Source organism: Procambarus clarkii, chromosome 71, assembly GCF_040958095.1.
Source record: "Procambarus clarkii isolate CNS0578487 chromosome 71, FALCON_Pclarkii_2.0, whole genome shotgun sequence".
Classification (NCBI taxonomy): domain Eukaryota; kingdom Metazoa; phylum Arthropoda; class Malacostraca; order Decapoda; family Cambaridae; genus Procambarus; species Procambarus clarkii.
In genome coordinates this window covers 17330274-17345273 of record NC_091220.1, presented here as the reverse complement: position 1 = coordinate 17345273, position 15000 = coordinate 17330274, and the positions used below count along the sequence as shown (strand labels likewise).

At 52.7% G+C, this 15000-nt stretch overlaps 3 protein-coding genes across 3 annotated transcripts in view; 1 reads left to right on the top strand and 2 right to left on the bottom strand.

Moving 5' to 3' along the window:
- Positions 1-814: 814 nt before the first annotated feature.
- On the bottom strand, positions 815-1264 carry LOC138356271 (uncharacterized). The gene has a single exon (XM_069312241.1). The coding sequence runs from the start codon at positions 1262-1264 to the stop codon at positions 815-817; it is 450 nt and encodes a 149-aa protein (XP_069168342.1).
- Positions 1265-1382: 118 nt separating this feature from the next.
- On the bottom strand, positions 1383-12579 carry LOC138356270 (nascent polypeptide-associated complex subunit alpha, muscle-specific form-like). The gene is made up of 2 exons (XM_069312240.1): positions 12510-12579; positions 1383-3571 (listed from the first exon to the last, which is right to left on the bottom strand). The coding sequence occupies exons 1-2, from the start codon at positions 12577-12579 to the stop codon at positions 1383-1385; spliced, it is 2259 nt and encodes a 752-aa protein (XP_069168341.1).
- A 175-nt stretch (positions 12580-12754) lies between these two features.
- The window catches only part of LOC138356269 (proteoglycan 4-like), an 8800-nt gene continuing 6554 nt past the window's right edge, over positions 12755-15000 (top strand). Inside the window, exon 1 of the mRNA XM_069312238.1 lies at positions 12755-12901. Coding sequence (XP_069168339.1) covers positions 12755-12901 — 147 coding nt within the window. The remainder of the gene's footprint in view (positions 12902-15000) is intronic.

Sequence of the window (15000 nt, the reverse complement as noted above, 5' to 3'; positions counted from 1 at the left end):
TTCCTTGGTCAGTGGCGGCCCATTCCCAGTGTTCCTTGGTCAGTGGCGGCCCATTCCCAGTGTTCCTTGGTCAGTGGCGGCCCATTCCCAGTGTTCCTTGGTCAGTGGCGGCCCATTCCTAGTGTTCCTTGGTCAGTGGTGGCCCATTCCTAGTGTTCCTTGGTCAGTGGCGGCCCATTCCCAGTGTTCCTTGGTCAGTGGTGGCCCATTCCCAGTGTTCCTTGGTCAGTGGTGGCCCATTCCCAGTGTTCCTTGGTCAGTGGTGGCCCATTCCCAGTGTTCCTTGGTCAGTGGCGGCCCATTCCCAGTGTTCCTTGGTCAGTGGCGGCCAATTCCCTGTGTTCCTTGGTCAGTGGCGGCCCATTCCCAGTGTTCCTTGGTCAGTGGCGGCCCATTCCCAGTGTTCCTTGGTCAGTGGCGGCCCATTCCCAGTGTTCCTTGGTCAGTGGTGGCCCATTCCCAGTGTTCCTTGATCAGTGGTGGCCCATTCCCAGTGTTCCTTGGTCAGTGGCGGCCCATTCCCAGTGTTCCTTGGTCAGTGGCGGCCAATTCCCTGTGTTCCTTGGTCAGTGGTGGCCCATTCCCAGTGTTCCTTGATCAGTGGCGGCCCATTCCCAGTGTTCCTTGGTCAGTGGCGGCCCATTCCCAGTGTTCCTTGGTCAGTGTCGGCCCATTCCCTGTGTTCCTTGATCAGTGGCGGCCCATTCCCAGTGTTCCTTGGTCAGTGGTGGCCCATTCCCAGTGTTCCTTGGTCAGTGGCGGCCCATTCCCAGTGTTCCTTGGTCAGTGGCGGCCCATTCCCTGTGTTCCTTGATCAGTGGCGGCCCATTCCCTGTGTTCCTGCCACTCTGTTAGGCACGGCAGGTGGAGCAGGCACGGCAGATGGAGCAGGCACGGCAGGTGGAGCAGGCACGGCAGGTGGGGCAGGCACGGCAGGTGGGGCAGGCACGGCAGGTGAGGCAGGCACGGCAGGTGAGGCAGGCACGGCAGGTGAGGCAGGCACGGCAGGTGGGTCAGGCATGGCAGTTGAGGCAGGCACGGCAGGTGGAGCAGGCACGGCAGGTGAGGCAGGTGGAGCAGGTGAGGCAGGTGGAGCAGGTGAGGCAGGCACGGCCGGTGAGGCAGGCACGGCAGGTGAGGCAGGCACGGCAGGTGGGTCAGGCATGGCAGTTGAGGCAGGCACGGCAGGTGGAGCAGGTGAGGCAGGCACGGCAGGTGAGGCAGGCACGGCAGGTGAGGCAGGCACGGCAGGTGGGTCAGGCATGGCAGTTGAGGCAGGCACGGCAGGTGGAGCAGGCACGGCAGGTGAGGCAGGTGGAGCAGGTGAGGCAGGCACGGCCGGTGAGGCAGGCACGGCAGGTGAGGCAGGCACGGCAGGTGGGTCAGGCATGGCAGTTGAGGCAGGCACGGCAGGTGGAGCAGGTGAGGCAGGCACGGCAGGTGAGGCAGGCACGGCAGGTGGGGCAGGCACTGCAGGTGGGGCAGGCACGGCAGGTGGGGCAGGCACGGCAGGTGAGGCAGGCACGGCAGGTGAGGCAGGCAAGGCAGGTGGAGCAGGCACGGCAGGTGGAACAGGCACGGCAGGTGGAGCAGGCACGGCCGGTGAGGCAGGCACGGCAGGTGGGGCAGGCACGGCAGGTGGGGCAGGCACGGCAGGTGAGGCAGGCACGGCAGGTGAGGCAGGCAAGGCAGGTGGAGCAGGCACGGCAGGTGGAACAGGCACGGCAGGTGGAGCAGGCACGGCCGGTGAGGCAGGCACGGCAGGTGGGGCAGGCACGGCAGGTGGGGCAGGCACGGCAGGTGAGGCAGGCACGGCAGGTGAGGCAGGCACGGCAGGTGGGGCAGGCACGGCAGGTGGGGCAGGCACGGCAGGTGAGGCAGGCACGGCAGGTGAGGCAGGCACGGCAGGTGAGGCAGGCACGGCAGGTGGGGCAGGCACGGCATGTGGGGCAGGCACGGCAGGTGGGGCAGGCAGGCACGGCAGGTGAGGCAGGCACGGCAGGTGAGGCAGGCACGGCAGGTGGGGCAGGCACGGCAGGTGAGGCAGGCACGGCAGGTGTGGCAGGCACGGCAGGTGGGGCAGGCACGGCAGGTGGGGCAGGCACGGCAGGTGAGGCAGGCACGGCAGGTGAGGCAGGCACGGCAGGTGGAGCAGGCACGGCAGGTGAGGCAGGCACGGCAGGTGAGGCAGGCACGGCAGGTGGAGCAGGCACGGCAGGTGGAGCAGGCACGGCAGGTGGAGCAGGCACGGCAGGTGGAGCAGGCACGGCAGGTGGGGCAGGCACGGCAGGTGGAGCAGGCACGGCAGGTGAGGCAGGCACGGCAGGTGAGGCAGGCACGGCAGGCACGGCAGGTGGAGCAGGCACGGCAGGTGGGGCAGGCACGGCAGATGAGGCAGGCACGGCAGATGAGGCAGGCACGGTAGGTGAGGTAGGCACGGCAGGTGAGGCAGGCACGGCAGGTGGAGCAGGCACGGCAGGTGAGGCAGGCACGGCAGGTGGGGCAGGCACGGCATGTGGGGCAGGCACGGCAGGTGAGGCAGGCACGGCAGGTGGAGCAGGCACGGCAGATGAGGCAGGCACGGCAGGTGGGGCAGGCACAGCAGGTGGGGCAGGCACGGCAGGCACGGCAGGTGAGGCAGGCACGGCAGGTGGGGCAGGCACGGCAGGTGAGGCAGGCACGGCAGGTGGAGCAGGCACGGCAGGTGAGGCAGGCACGGCAGGTGGGGCAGGCACGGCAGGTGAGGCAGGCACGGCAGGTGAGGCAGGCACGGCAGGTGAGGCAGGCACGGCAGGTGGGGCAGGCACGGCAGGTGGGGCAGGCACGGTAGGTGGTGCAGGCACGGCAGGTGAGGCAGGCACGTCAGGTGGGGCAGGCACGGCAGGTGGGGCAGGCACGGCAGGTGGGGCAGGGACGGCAGGTGAGGCAGGCACGGTAGGTGGAGCAGGCACGGCAGGTGGTGCAGGCACGGCAGGTGGAGCAGGCACGGCAGGTGAGGCAGGCACGGCAGGTACGGCAGGTGAGGCAGGCACGGCAGGTGGGGCAGGCACGGCAGGTGGGGCAGGCACGGCAGGTGGGGCAGGCACGGTAGGTGGAGCAGGCACGGCAGGTGGTGCAGGCACGGCAGATGAGGCAGGCACGGCAGGTGGGGCAGGCACGGCAGGTGGGGCAGGCACGGCAGGTGAGGCAGGCACGGTAGGTGGAGCAGGCACGGCAGGTGGTGCAGGCACCGCAGGTGGAGCAGGCACGGCAGGCACGGCAGGTGAGGCAGGCACGGCAGGTGAGGCAGGCACGGCAGGCACGGCAGGTGGGGCAGGCACGGCAGGTGGGGCAGGCACGGCAGGTGAGACAGGCACGGCAGGTGGGGCAGGCACGGCAGGTGAGGCAGGCACTGCAGGTGAGGTAGGCACGGCAGGTGAGGCAGGCACGGCAGGTGGTGCAGGCACCGCAGGTGGAGCAGGCACGGCAGGTGAGGTAGGCACGGCAGGTGAGGCAGGCACGGCAGGTGAGGCAGGCACGGCAGGTGGGGCAGGCACGGCAGGTGAGGTAGGCACGGCAGGTGAGGCAGGCACTGCAGGTGAGGCAGGCACGGCAGGTGAGACAGGCACGGCAGGTGGGGCAGGCACGGCAGGTGGTGCAGGCACGGCAGGTGAGGTAGGCACGGCAGGTGAGGCAGGCACGGCAGGTGGGGCAGGCACGGCAGGTTAATTAGGAAAGTGAACACACAACTTCCTTTGGTTGGGTTTCAGGGTGATTGGTTCAGTATTTAAGGCAGCCATTCTTGTCCCCCCTCCCCCCCCCCGTCCCTCTCTCTCCCTACCCCTTCCTGCCTCTCCCTATCCCTCCCTTCCTCTCTTTCCCTACCCCTCCCTCCCCGCCGTCCCTCTCTTTCTACCCTTCCCTCCCCTCATCCCTCTCTCTACTCCTTCCTGGAGATGGTAAGGACGACACTGAGAGCAAAGAGTAGGTGTGGACAGGTTTGCAGCCTGGGACAGGTGTAGACCGCAGTCAGAGCCAGGTACATACGAGACACCAAGCCTGCAAGCAGTTGTGTACCCACCCTCACAACCCTCCTTCACAACATAAAGAAATCACAACGGCCTAATATGTTAATATGAAAATTATTTGAGCAACGAGGTGACTTGAATTGGCGCTTCAGCCACTCCCCAGACACCTGCCTTAATGACGTGAAGTACCCAATACATCAGTCACTGTTGGGGGTGTCTTACAACAGTGACGCGTGTGCTGGTCACGTGCGTCTAGCACTGCACAGGTCATGTGCGTCTAGCACTGCGCAGGTCACGTGCGTCTAGCACTGCGCAGGTCACGTGCGCCTAGCACTGCGCAGGTCACGTGCGTCTAGCACTGCGCAGATCACATGCGTCTAGCACTGCGCAGGCCACGTGCGCCTAACACTGCGCAGGTCACGTGCGCCTAGCACTGCGCAGGCCACATGCGCAGGTCTAGCAATGCGCATGCGCCGGTCAAGTTATGTTGAATTTGATGACGTTATGACTTGAATTTAATAAACAAATAAAAATACAAATTTAACCCCCCCGAAGCATACGTTAATGGGTGAAGATAAATGTTACCTTTAGATTTATGATTTAATATATAAGGTTAAACTGCTTACCTGTGATCTGATGATGATATCAGTGATGAGTTCCTCAGGTGCTGGCCTGTGTGAGGGTGTTTGGACCTAACTACTGCCACAGGAGACGAGTGCTCGGTCTCACCTACCTGCCAACATTGGTACATTAATAAAAAGCAATTCATGACTGGATTATTATAAAATAATTGCGGTAAATGCGCTCCTTAACACTGTAACTAGCCTAACAAAGTTATATCAATTAGCACTAACAACCTAAATCAATTTATGTAGCCACAGTTTAATATTATCTGGATCTAAACATCAAAAGGTAAATACCTTGTTTGGCGCGATGGGGCTCCATTCGTGCCGTCAATGTTGACATAATCGTTGCAACACAGTCCAAATGTGCACACTACACTGCGCACAACGCGGCGATAGTTTGTGGTTACTGTTAAGCACGAACAAGAGTCCAAAGGTGCTGAACAAAGGCGTACAGTGTGAGTGTTCCAGCAGCGCGTGGGTCACACTGGCGGCGTGTTGATGGTCGCTTCCTCCGCCATCACCACGGACCTCCCAACTCCTCCTGTACACAGAAAACGTTATGTTTGGCTAATTAGTCCTTCCATATTTCATCATAAACTCCATCAAACTGAAGGGTTAAGAGAGTTATAAGGAGGATTATAAGAGTTTAGAGGGGGATTAAGAGTTACGAGGAGGATTAAGAGTTACGAGGAGGATTATAAGAGTTACAAAGAGTATTAAGAGAGTTACCAGCAGGATTAAGAGTTACGAAGATGATTAAGAGTTACGAGGAGGATTAAAAGTTACGAGGAGGATTAAAAGTTAGAAAATGACTAAATGAGTTACGAGGAGGATTAAGAGATTTACGAGGAGGATTAAGAGGGTTACGAGGAAGATTAAGAGAGTTACGAGGAGGATTAACAGTTACGAGGAGGATTAAAAGAGTTACGAGGAGGCTTATAAGAGTTTCGAGGAGGATTAAGAGTTACGAGGAGGATTAAAAGTTGCGAGGAGGATTATAAGAGTTTAGAGGAGGATTAAGAGTTACAAGGAGGATTGAGAGAGTTACGGAAGGGTTAAGAGAGTTAAAAGAAGATTAAGAGCCACAGACCGTCGGTAACGGATTGAATTCCCGGGTTGGGAAGGGTTCGAGCCATTCAGGTATGGCACCGCTACCATAGAGGCACCACTGCCATAGAGGCACCACTGCCATAGAGGCACCACTGCCATAGAGGCACCACTGCCATAGAGGCACCGCTACCATAGAGGCACCACTGCCATAGAGGCACCACTGCCATAGAGGCACCACTGCCATAGAGGCACCACTGCCATAGAGGCACCGCTGCCATAGGCACCACTGCCATACAGGCACCACTACCATAGAGGCACCACTACCATAGAGGCACCACTGCCATAGATATATGGCACCATTACCATAGAGGCACCACTGCCATAGATATATGGCACCACTGCCATAGAGGCACCGCTGCCATAAGGATGAAACACCACTATGACAAAAACCACGTAAAGGTCATGGCAATGTCAACAATGACGTCACCGGCAGCATTCAAACTTGACTAATAATTAAGAACTTTTTCGCCTTTACACGTGTGAACGAATCAATGAAAAAAATATTATATATTGCGTTATTTCTTTTAAATTCCGTTCAATAATTGCAATGTAATTGTCTCTATTGTTGAACATTTGATGCGACGCTCTTTTGTTCGACCTCTGTTGTATAGAGGCATTGTACTGTTTTGTTGATGATTTACTGGCTCTTGTGGGTGTTTTACTGGCTCTTGTGGGTGTTTTATGGGCTCTTGTGGGTGTTTTATTGGCTCTTGTGGGTGTTTTATGGGCTCTTGTGGGTGTTTTACTGGCTCTTGTGGGTGTTTTATTGGCTCTTGTGGGTGTTTTATGGGCTCTTGTGGGTGTTTTATTGGCTCTTGTGGGTGTTTTATTGGCTCTTGTGGGTGTTTTATTGGCTCTTGTGGGTGTTTTATTGGCTCTTGTGGGTGTTTTATTGGCTCTTGTGGGTGTTTTACTGGCTCTTGTGGGTGTTTTATTGACTCTTGTGGGTGTTTTATTGGCTCTTGTGGGTGTTTTATTGGCTCTTGTGGGTGTTTTATTGACTCTTGTGGGTGTTTTACTGGCTCTTGTGGGTGTTTTACTGGCTCTTGTGGGTGTTTTACTGGCTCTTGTGGGTGTTTTACTGGCTCTTGTGGGTGTTTTGTGGGCTCTTGTGGGTGTTTTATTGGCTCTTGTGGGTGTTTTATTGACTCTTGTGGGTGTTTTACTGGCTCTTGTGGGTGTTTTACTGGCTCTTGTGGGTGTTTTATTGGCTCTTGTGGGTGTTTTATTGGCTCTTGTGGGTGTTTTATTGGCTCTTGTGGGTGTTTTATTGGCTCTTGTGGGTGTTTTATGGGCTCTTGTGGGTGTTTTATTGACTCTTGTGGGTGTTTTACTGGCTCTTGTGGGTGTTTTATTGACTCTTGTGGGTGTTATACTGGCTCTTGTGGGTGTTTTACTGGCTCTTGTGGGTGTTTTATGGGCTCTTGTGGGTGTTTTATTGGCTCTTGTGGGTGTTTTATGGGCTCTCGTGGGTGTTTTATTGGCTCTTGTGGGTGTTTTATTGACTCTTGTGGGTGTTTTATGGGCTCTTGTGGGTATTTTATTGACTCTTGTGGGTGTTATACTGGCTCTTGTGGGTGTTTTACTGGCTCTTGTGGGTGTTTTACTGGCTCTTGTGGGTGTTTTATTGACTCTTGTGGGTGTTTTACTGGCTCTTGTGGGTGTTTTATTGACTCTTGTGGGTGTTGTACTGGCTCTTGTGGGTGTTTTATTGGCTCTTGTGGGTATTTTACTGGCTCTTGTGGGTGTTTTATTGACTCTTGTGGGTGTTTTACTGGCTCTTGTGGGTGTTTTATTGACTCTTGTGGGTGTTGTACTGGCTCTTGTGGGTGTTTTATGGGCTCTTGTGGGTATTTTATTGACTCTTGTGGGTGTTGTACTGCCTCTTGTGGGTGTTTTACTGGCTCTTGTGGGTGTTTTATTGACTCTTGTGGGTGTTTTATTGGCTCTTGTGGGTGTTTTATTGGCTCTTGTGGGTGTTTTACTGGCTCTTGTGGGTGTTTTACTGGCTCTTGTGGGTGTTGTACTGGCTCTTGTGGGTGTTTTACTGGCTCTTGTGGGTGTTTTATTGACTCTTGTGGGTGTTGTACTGGCTCTTGTGGGTGTTTTACTGGCTCTTGTGGGTGTTTTATTGACTCTTGTGGGTGTTTTATTGACTCTTGTGGGTGTTTTACTGGCTCTTGTGGGTGTTTTATTGACTCTTGTGGGTGTTTTATTGACTCTTGTGGGTGTTTTACTGGCTCTTGTGGGTGTTGTACTGGCTCTTGTGGGTGTTTTACTGGCTCTTGTGGGTGTTTTATTGACTCTTGTGGGTGTTTTATTGACTCTTGTGGGTGTTTTACTGGCTCTTGTGGGTGTTTTATTGACTCTTGTGGGTGTTTTATTGACTCTTGTGGGTGTTTTACTGGCTCTTGTGGGTGTTTTATTGACTCTTGTGGGTGTTTTACTGGCTCTTGTGGGTGTTTTACTGGCTCTTGTGGGTGTTTTATGGGCTCTTGTGGGTGTTTTATTGGCTCTTGTGGGTGTTTTATTGGCTCTTGTGGGTGTTTTATTGGCTCTTGTGGGTGTTTTATTGGCTCTTGTGGGTGTTTTATGGGCTCTCGTGGGTGTTTTATTGGCTCTTGTGGGTGTTTTATTGGCTCTTGTGGGTATTTTATTGACTCTTGTGGGTGTTGTACTGGCTCTTGTGGGTGTTTTACTGGCTCTTGTGGGTGTTTTATTGACTCTTGTGGGTGTTGTACTGGCTCTTGTGGGTGTTTTATTGACTCTTGTGGGTGTTTTATTGACTCTTGTGGGTGTTTTACTGGCTCTTGTGGGTGTTTTACTGGCTCTTGTGGGTGTTTTACTGGCTCTTGTGGGTGTTTTATTGGCTCTTGTGGGTGTTTTATTGGCTCTTGTGGGTGTTTTATTGACTCTTGTGGGTGTTTTACTGGCTCTTGTGGGTGTTTTACTGGCTCTTGTGGGTGTTTTATTGGCTCTTGTGGGTGTTTTATTGACTCTTGTGGGTGTTGTACTGGCTCTTGTGGGTGTTTTACTGGCTCTTGTGGGTGTTTTACTGGCTCTTGTGGGTGTTATATTGGCTCTTGTGGGTGTTTTACTGGCTCTTGTGGGTGTTTTACTGGCTCTTGTGGGTGTTTTATTGACTCTTGTGGGTGTTTTACTGGCTCTTGTGGGTGTTTTATTGGCTCTTGTGGCCACACGATGGTCTGACAACCATAGAAGAGTGCCAGCACTACCAGCCTTCACCTCGGGGAGAGGCGGGACCAAGGAGCCAAAGCTCAACCCCCGCAAGTACAACTAGGTGAGCACCTCTCACCATCTATTGTCTATTTTTCCTGGTCATGGTTTCTGTTGCGCATGACGCTCTTCCTCTCTGACTCACCCTACGCACATCTCACCTTACGCTTCGGAAATAAGCTGGAGCAGTTACGCAAGCACTTACGAACGTGTACATCTTTCCTCAATCTCTGACGGCTTTGTTTACATTTATTAAACAGTTTACAAGCATAAAAACTTGCCAATCAACTGTTGTTATTGTTATAAACAGCCTCCTGGTGCTCCGGAGCTCATTAACTGTTTAATAATTGTAAAGAAAGCCGCCAAAGATTGAGGAAAGATGGACAGGTTCGTAAGTGCTTGCGTAACTACTTCGTGAATCTGGCCCCAGGTGCTGAAACTTAGCTAACACGTCTCACTCGTGTGGTGTGATGAGCCAATCCCGACCTGAGGGCAAAAAATAATCCGCGCCGGGAGAACACATCATTCTGTGTCCCCTGGAAGCTATACAAGATTTGAACAAATCCACAAGGGCCGTAACGTGGGTTCGAACCCACGTCCAAGAGAATCCCAGACGCTGCCTTAATCGACTGCGCTACATGGTAAAAGATTTTTCTCGGACGTAGGTTGGAATCCTCGTCACGGCCCTTGTGGATTTGTTCATTTGATGCATCACGCTATTGTGATTTCTGTGTGTATACAATATTTTGGTTCAAGGTGGAAGGGAGACACAGGGGCGCTATAGGGAGCTCAATGACTTTGGTATATGAGTTCTGATCCCATGGACGAAGGTTCGATCCTCCGCCATTCAGGTTTTACACTCTTGGATCATACTTTAGACGTGATTTACGCTTATCTCACTCAACCCTTTTTACATGGTGGATTCTTGCCTTATTCGTAAGTTTGGAGGAAGTGCCTCTCAGGACTCAGAACTTCTCCCGCTTGTCATGTGTTAAGGGCCAGAGTTGAGGTCTCCGGCTGTAGCGGGTAATTTGCCTCCACTCCTCCTTGTTGACATTCTGGGGTGGCGGCCTGCTGCTGGGGGCTATATGGTGGTGGGTGTGGTGGTGGTGGGTGTGGTGGTGGTGGGTGTGGTGGTGGTGGGTGTGGTGGTGGTGGGTGTGGTGGTGGTGGTGGGTGTGGTGGTGGTGTGGTGGTGGTGGGTGTGGTGGTGGGTGTGGTGGTGGTGGTGGTGGTGGTGGCCTGCTGCTGGGGGCTATATGGTGGTGGGTGTGGTGGTGGCGGCCTGCTGCTGGGGGCTATATGGTGGTGGGTGTGGTGGTGGTGGGTGTGGTGGTGGGTGTGGTGGTGGTGGTGGGTGTGGTGGTGGGTGTGGTGGTGGGTGTGGTGGTGTGTGTGGTGGTGGTGGTGGCCTGCTGCGGGGGGCTATATGGTGGTGGGTGTGGTGGTGGTGGGTGTGGTGGTGTGTGGTGGGTGTGGTGCTGGTGGTGGTGGTTTTGGTGGTGGTGGGTGTGGTGGTGATGGTAGTGGTGATGGTGGTGGTGCCTGTTCAATAAACTGTTTGCTATTACTGCTGTTCCTTCCTTTCTTGAGAGGGATGAATTACTCTGTGGTGTGTGCTCGCTTCCTATGAACTCCTCCCCATCTCGACCTTTCCTTCCCTATTACCTAGTAACCTTCTGGAAAGTTTGGCTCTATAACACTTGTCAGTTGTGTTTTTGTTATTGTGATAATGTGTGATTGTCTTACTGCCAATCTTTCCTGTAACTCAAGTAACTGTAACTTAGTAATTTCATTTTCATTCATCTACATAACTTTATTGTTAATCTCAATTAGGATGCTTTAACTTTGCACAATGGGTAGTGGTTCCGGTTCCTCTAAACCCTAATCCTGAGGGGTGAAAGAGTGCACATTGAGCTATTTTTTCATGCCTGCTCATTTGGATGGGTACCTGCTTGATACGTGCTTGATGGGGTTCAGGGAGTTCTTCTACTCCCCAAGCCCGGCCCTGGCTAGGCTGTGTTGTTCACATCTGTGCCTGGCATGCCTCATCTTAGGCACTGCTTGTGCTGTCAAAGTCTTCTCTAGTTATTTATGCACTTTCCTCTCTTGATTGTTTTTACTTCCTCTTTATTCTCGGTTGACATGTCATGGTTAATGTATACTTCAGGTGAAGCCCCACTGTCCGTCAATGCCCTCCTTTCAGTTTAAATTTCAGTGAAGCATTATTCTAAAAGATCACCTTCACTGGTCGATTCTTTCCAGTTTGAAATATGCCAAGCCTTATTTGATGGTTACCTGAATAGCCCTTATTTTGGAAATGTCTTCCTACCCCCCCCCCCCATATCTTCTCTTTTGACATGTGCCCCTGTGGCTCTGGTAGACTGTAGATTACCACCAATTACTCCCTCTCCACCTTCTATTTTCTAATTTCACCACCTGTACATTTGCGTCCATCACTATCAGTTCAATTATTTGTTTTGCCTGTTTGTATTAGTCACATTGTTTGATTGTCTCCTTAGTTGCTCTTCTTATCTTATTTGTTGTCTTTCCTTGCTCTTCGACAGCTTTTATTGTCGTGAAGCTCGTGTACCTTGTACTCTCTTTCCCCACAATTGCTCCACTTGCCTGAAGGAAGGTGTTCGGAGTTATCACTCCTGCCAAGGGTTGTCCTTCACCGCCTTCCTCAGCCCCTCTCACTCATCTGTTTATATTTTCTCTGTGAATTTCCTTCAACTTCCTTCCTACTGAGGCTGCCGCTGCTCTTCCATCGCCTCGCCTCTTGGTTGTGGTGGTAGTGGTGGTGCAGGTGGTGGTGGTGCAGGTGGTGGTGGTGGTGCAGGTGGTAGTGGTGGTGCAGGTGGTAGTGGTGCAGGTGGTGGTGGTGCAGGTGGTGGTGGTGCAGGTGGTGGTGGTGCAGGTGGTTGTGGTGGTGCAGGTGGTAGTGGTGGTGCAGGTGGTAGTGGTGGTGCAGGTGGTGGTGGTGGTGTAGGTGGTGGTGGGACGGGGGAACGCGTCTGGTGACTGGAGAATGATTGATACGAGCCATTAACTAACAAACACAGTATTGTCACCTGTTCCTCCACAGTTACAATAATCAATCATCAGCGTCTTCGTTAAAAAGCGCCTCAGTGATCCTTCTGTAATTCAGTGATTACCGGGTATATCTTCATCAATGTCTGTGTATGAAACAGCCAAGTTCTGTGTCTCCAGCTAGACAAGTCACGTTTGGTTGTCACGTTCACTGGGCAAGAACGTCACGGGTTCTTGCCCAGAGGTTTGGTGGGGTTCGCCTCACGTCTTCCCAAAGGTCCTCGGCTCTCTACATAGGGTTGGCTTGGTGCCCTTCTTCAAAATTTTAAACAATTTCTGGAGCGAATGTAGTACGTTCTGCTGCACAGACAGACGGAGGCACACTGAGGAGTCCCACCAATGAGACGTCTCGCTGCCATTCTTGGTCACGTGACATCGGGTCACTTGTTGATTCGCTCTCGCTTTCAACTTGTCACCAATCACATCCTTCCTTCACATCCGGGGCTCCCGGCGCCCTCGCCCTGGCGCGGGAAACACTGCTCAAGTGGTGATGCTTCGACCGCCATATTGGAAGAGTGGTTGATAGGCTGCTTCCTCGAGAATTCTTAAAACAGAGAGCCGCCGCAACCCTTACACTTCCTGTTTTGAGGGTAGCGACCTCTGGGCCGTCAAATATGTGGGAGAAAGACTATGTGGCGAGAGGGACAAACGAGACGGCGTTCGTAACACTATGTTCGCTCTATGTGCATCTCCAGCGTAGCCGCCCACAGTGGCCGCCCAAAGTGGCCGCCCACGGTGGGCGACCACCGTGCATCAACAACGTGGCCGCCCGCTCATTTACATTCCGCCAACAGGCTACTTAATTTATCTTTACACCAAGAGTTGGGGGTGAGAAGCTCTTTTAGAGCCGGGGAATTAGTAGGCCGGGCCCATGCCTCTTGCCTCCCCCCCCCCCCACCCTCTCTCTCTCTCTCTCTCTTCCCGCCCTCTTGACGGGTAAACACACACACAGCACGGGTGGGACGCGAACAAGGGGACACAGGTGGAAACTGAGTACCCACATGAGCCACAGAGACGTTAGAAAGAACTTTTTCAGCGTCAGAGTAGTTAAGAGATGGAATGCACTAGGAAGTGATGTGGTGGAGGCTGACTCCATACACAGTTTCAAATGTAGATATGATAGAGCCCAATAGGCTCAGGAATCTGTACACTAGTTGATTGACGGTTGACAGGCGGGACCAAAGAGACAGAGCTCAACCCCCGCAAGTACAACTAGGTGAGTACACACACACACACACACAAACACACACACTAACACAAACACACACACACTAACACAAACACACACACACTAACACACACACTAACACAAACACACACACACTAACACAAACACACACACACTAACACAAACACACACACACTAACACAAACACACAGGTAAACCAATTAAACTAAAGACCAAACATTACATACACACAAAACACTGTCCATTCAAAATATACATTTGTGCATTTTATTTCGAAATATATATCTGCGTATTTATATATGACCAAATATCTTAAAATAAATTCAGAAGTGCGTTTAATCGTGAGAGGAGGAAGGTAGGCGGCCGGCGCTGGGGCCCAAATTACCTAGCAAGTTAATCACCTGCCCAGAACCCGGTAATTGCTGGCTGACAGCTGACTCCGGCATGATTGATGATACCCATTGATATCACACCCCATTTGTTATGCATTATTCCTCCAGGATATTCACGATCCAGCTTAGCTATGCCCCAGTCTGGATGCTCTCCAGCTGTGGTGTGTTAATGGGAGACTATGCTCCAGTCTGGCTATGCTCCAACCTAACTATGCTCCAGACTGGCTATGTTCCAGCCTGACTATGCTCCAGCCTAGGTATACGTCGGCCAGACTGTTCTCCAAGCCATCTATGCTCCATCACACAGCTATGCTCCAAGCCATCTATGCTTCATCACACACCTATGCTCCAAGCCCTCTATGCTCCATCACACACCTATGCTCCAAGCCATCTATGCTCCATCACACACCTATGCTCCAAGCCCTCTATGCTCCATCACACACCTATGCTCCAAGCCATCTATGCTCCATCACACACCTATGCTCCAAGCCATCTATGCTCCATCACACACCTATGCTCCAGCGACGCGAGGCTTGCCGTTGCCACAAGCTCACTGCGTTATTTTGCTCATCAATCTCAAGTCTTTTGTGGTTTTATGTTTATGATGAAGCAAGATTTTTAGTGAGGTTTTCCTACCTATATATACACAGTCCTCCTCTGCCACCTTGGGGAAGGCACCGTACCCCTCCCCTGTGGAACTTCATTTTGTATACACTCCCCCGGTCAGAAACGGTTGGGCAGGCGGCTGTGTCTTCACCAGAGTAGCAGATGCCTGGGGTTAGCTTCATGTAACTTTTCACTATGAGACATGAGTGGTGTATGACTGTCATAGGCTGCATCAGGGTTCAGTCACATGGCCCAGTTTTATTGAACTATTGGCTCATTCTATTTTAATGTTGTTTGGAATCGGCGATTTGTTTTCCCTCGTTTCGTAATATTACTTGTTCTTAAAATAGAGGGACAAACACATCCACCGTATGATTTCCACACACACACACACACACATCTACTGCATGATATCCACACACACACACACACACCACATGATATCCACACACACACACACATCTACCGCATGATATCCCCACACACACACACACAGACATCTTCCACATGATATCCACACACACACTCATCTACCGCATGATATCCACACACACAATCTACCACATGATATCTCCACACAATCTACCGCATGATAACCCCACACACACACACATCTACCACATGATATCCCCACACAATCTACCGCATGATAACCCCACACACACACACATCTACCACATGATATCCCCACACAATCTACCGCATGATATCCCCACACACACACACATCTACCACATGAT

What these genes read in the sequence shown, in the direction of transcription:
- LOC138356271 (XM_069312241.1), bottom strand. Translation starts at nt 1,264, where the DNA reads ATGCCTGACCCACCTGCCGTGCCTGCCTCACCTGCCGTGCCTGCCTCA.
- LOC138356270 (XM_069312240.1), bottom strand. Translation starts at nt 12,579, where the DNA reads ATGGCGGTCGAAGCATCACCACTTGAGCAGTGTTTCCCGCGCCAGGGC. An exon ending in GGGCGCCGGGAGCCCCGGAT is followed by an intron (nt 3,572 to 12,509) that starts GTGAAGGAAGGA and finishes CCTCACCTGCAG; the next exon opens with TGCCTGCCTCACCTGCCGTG.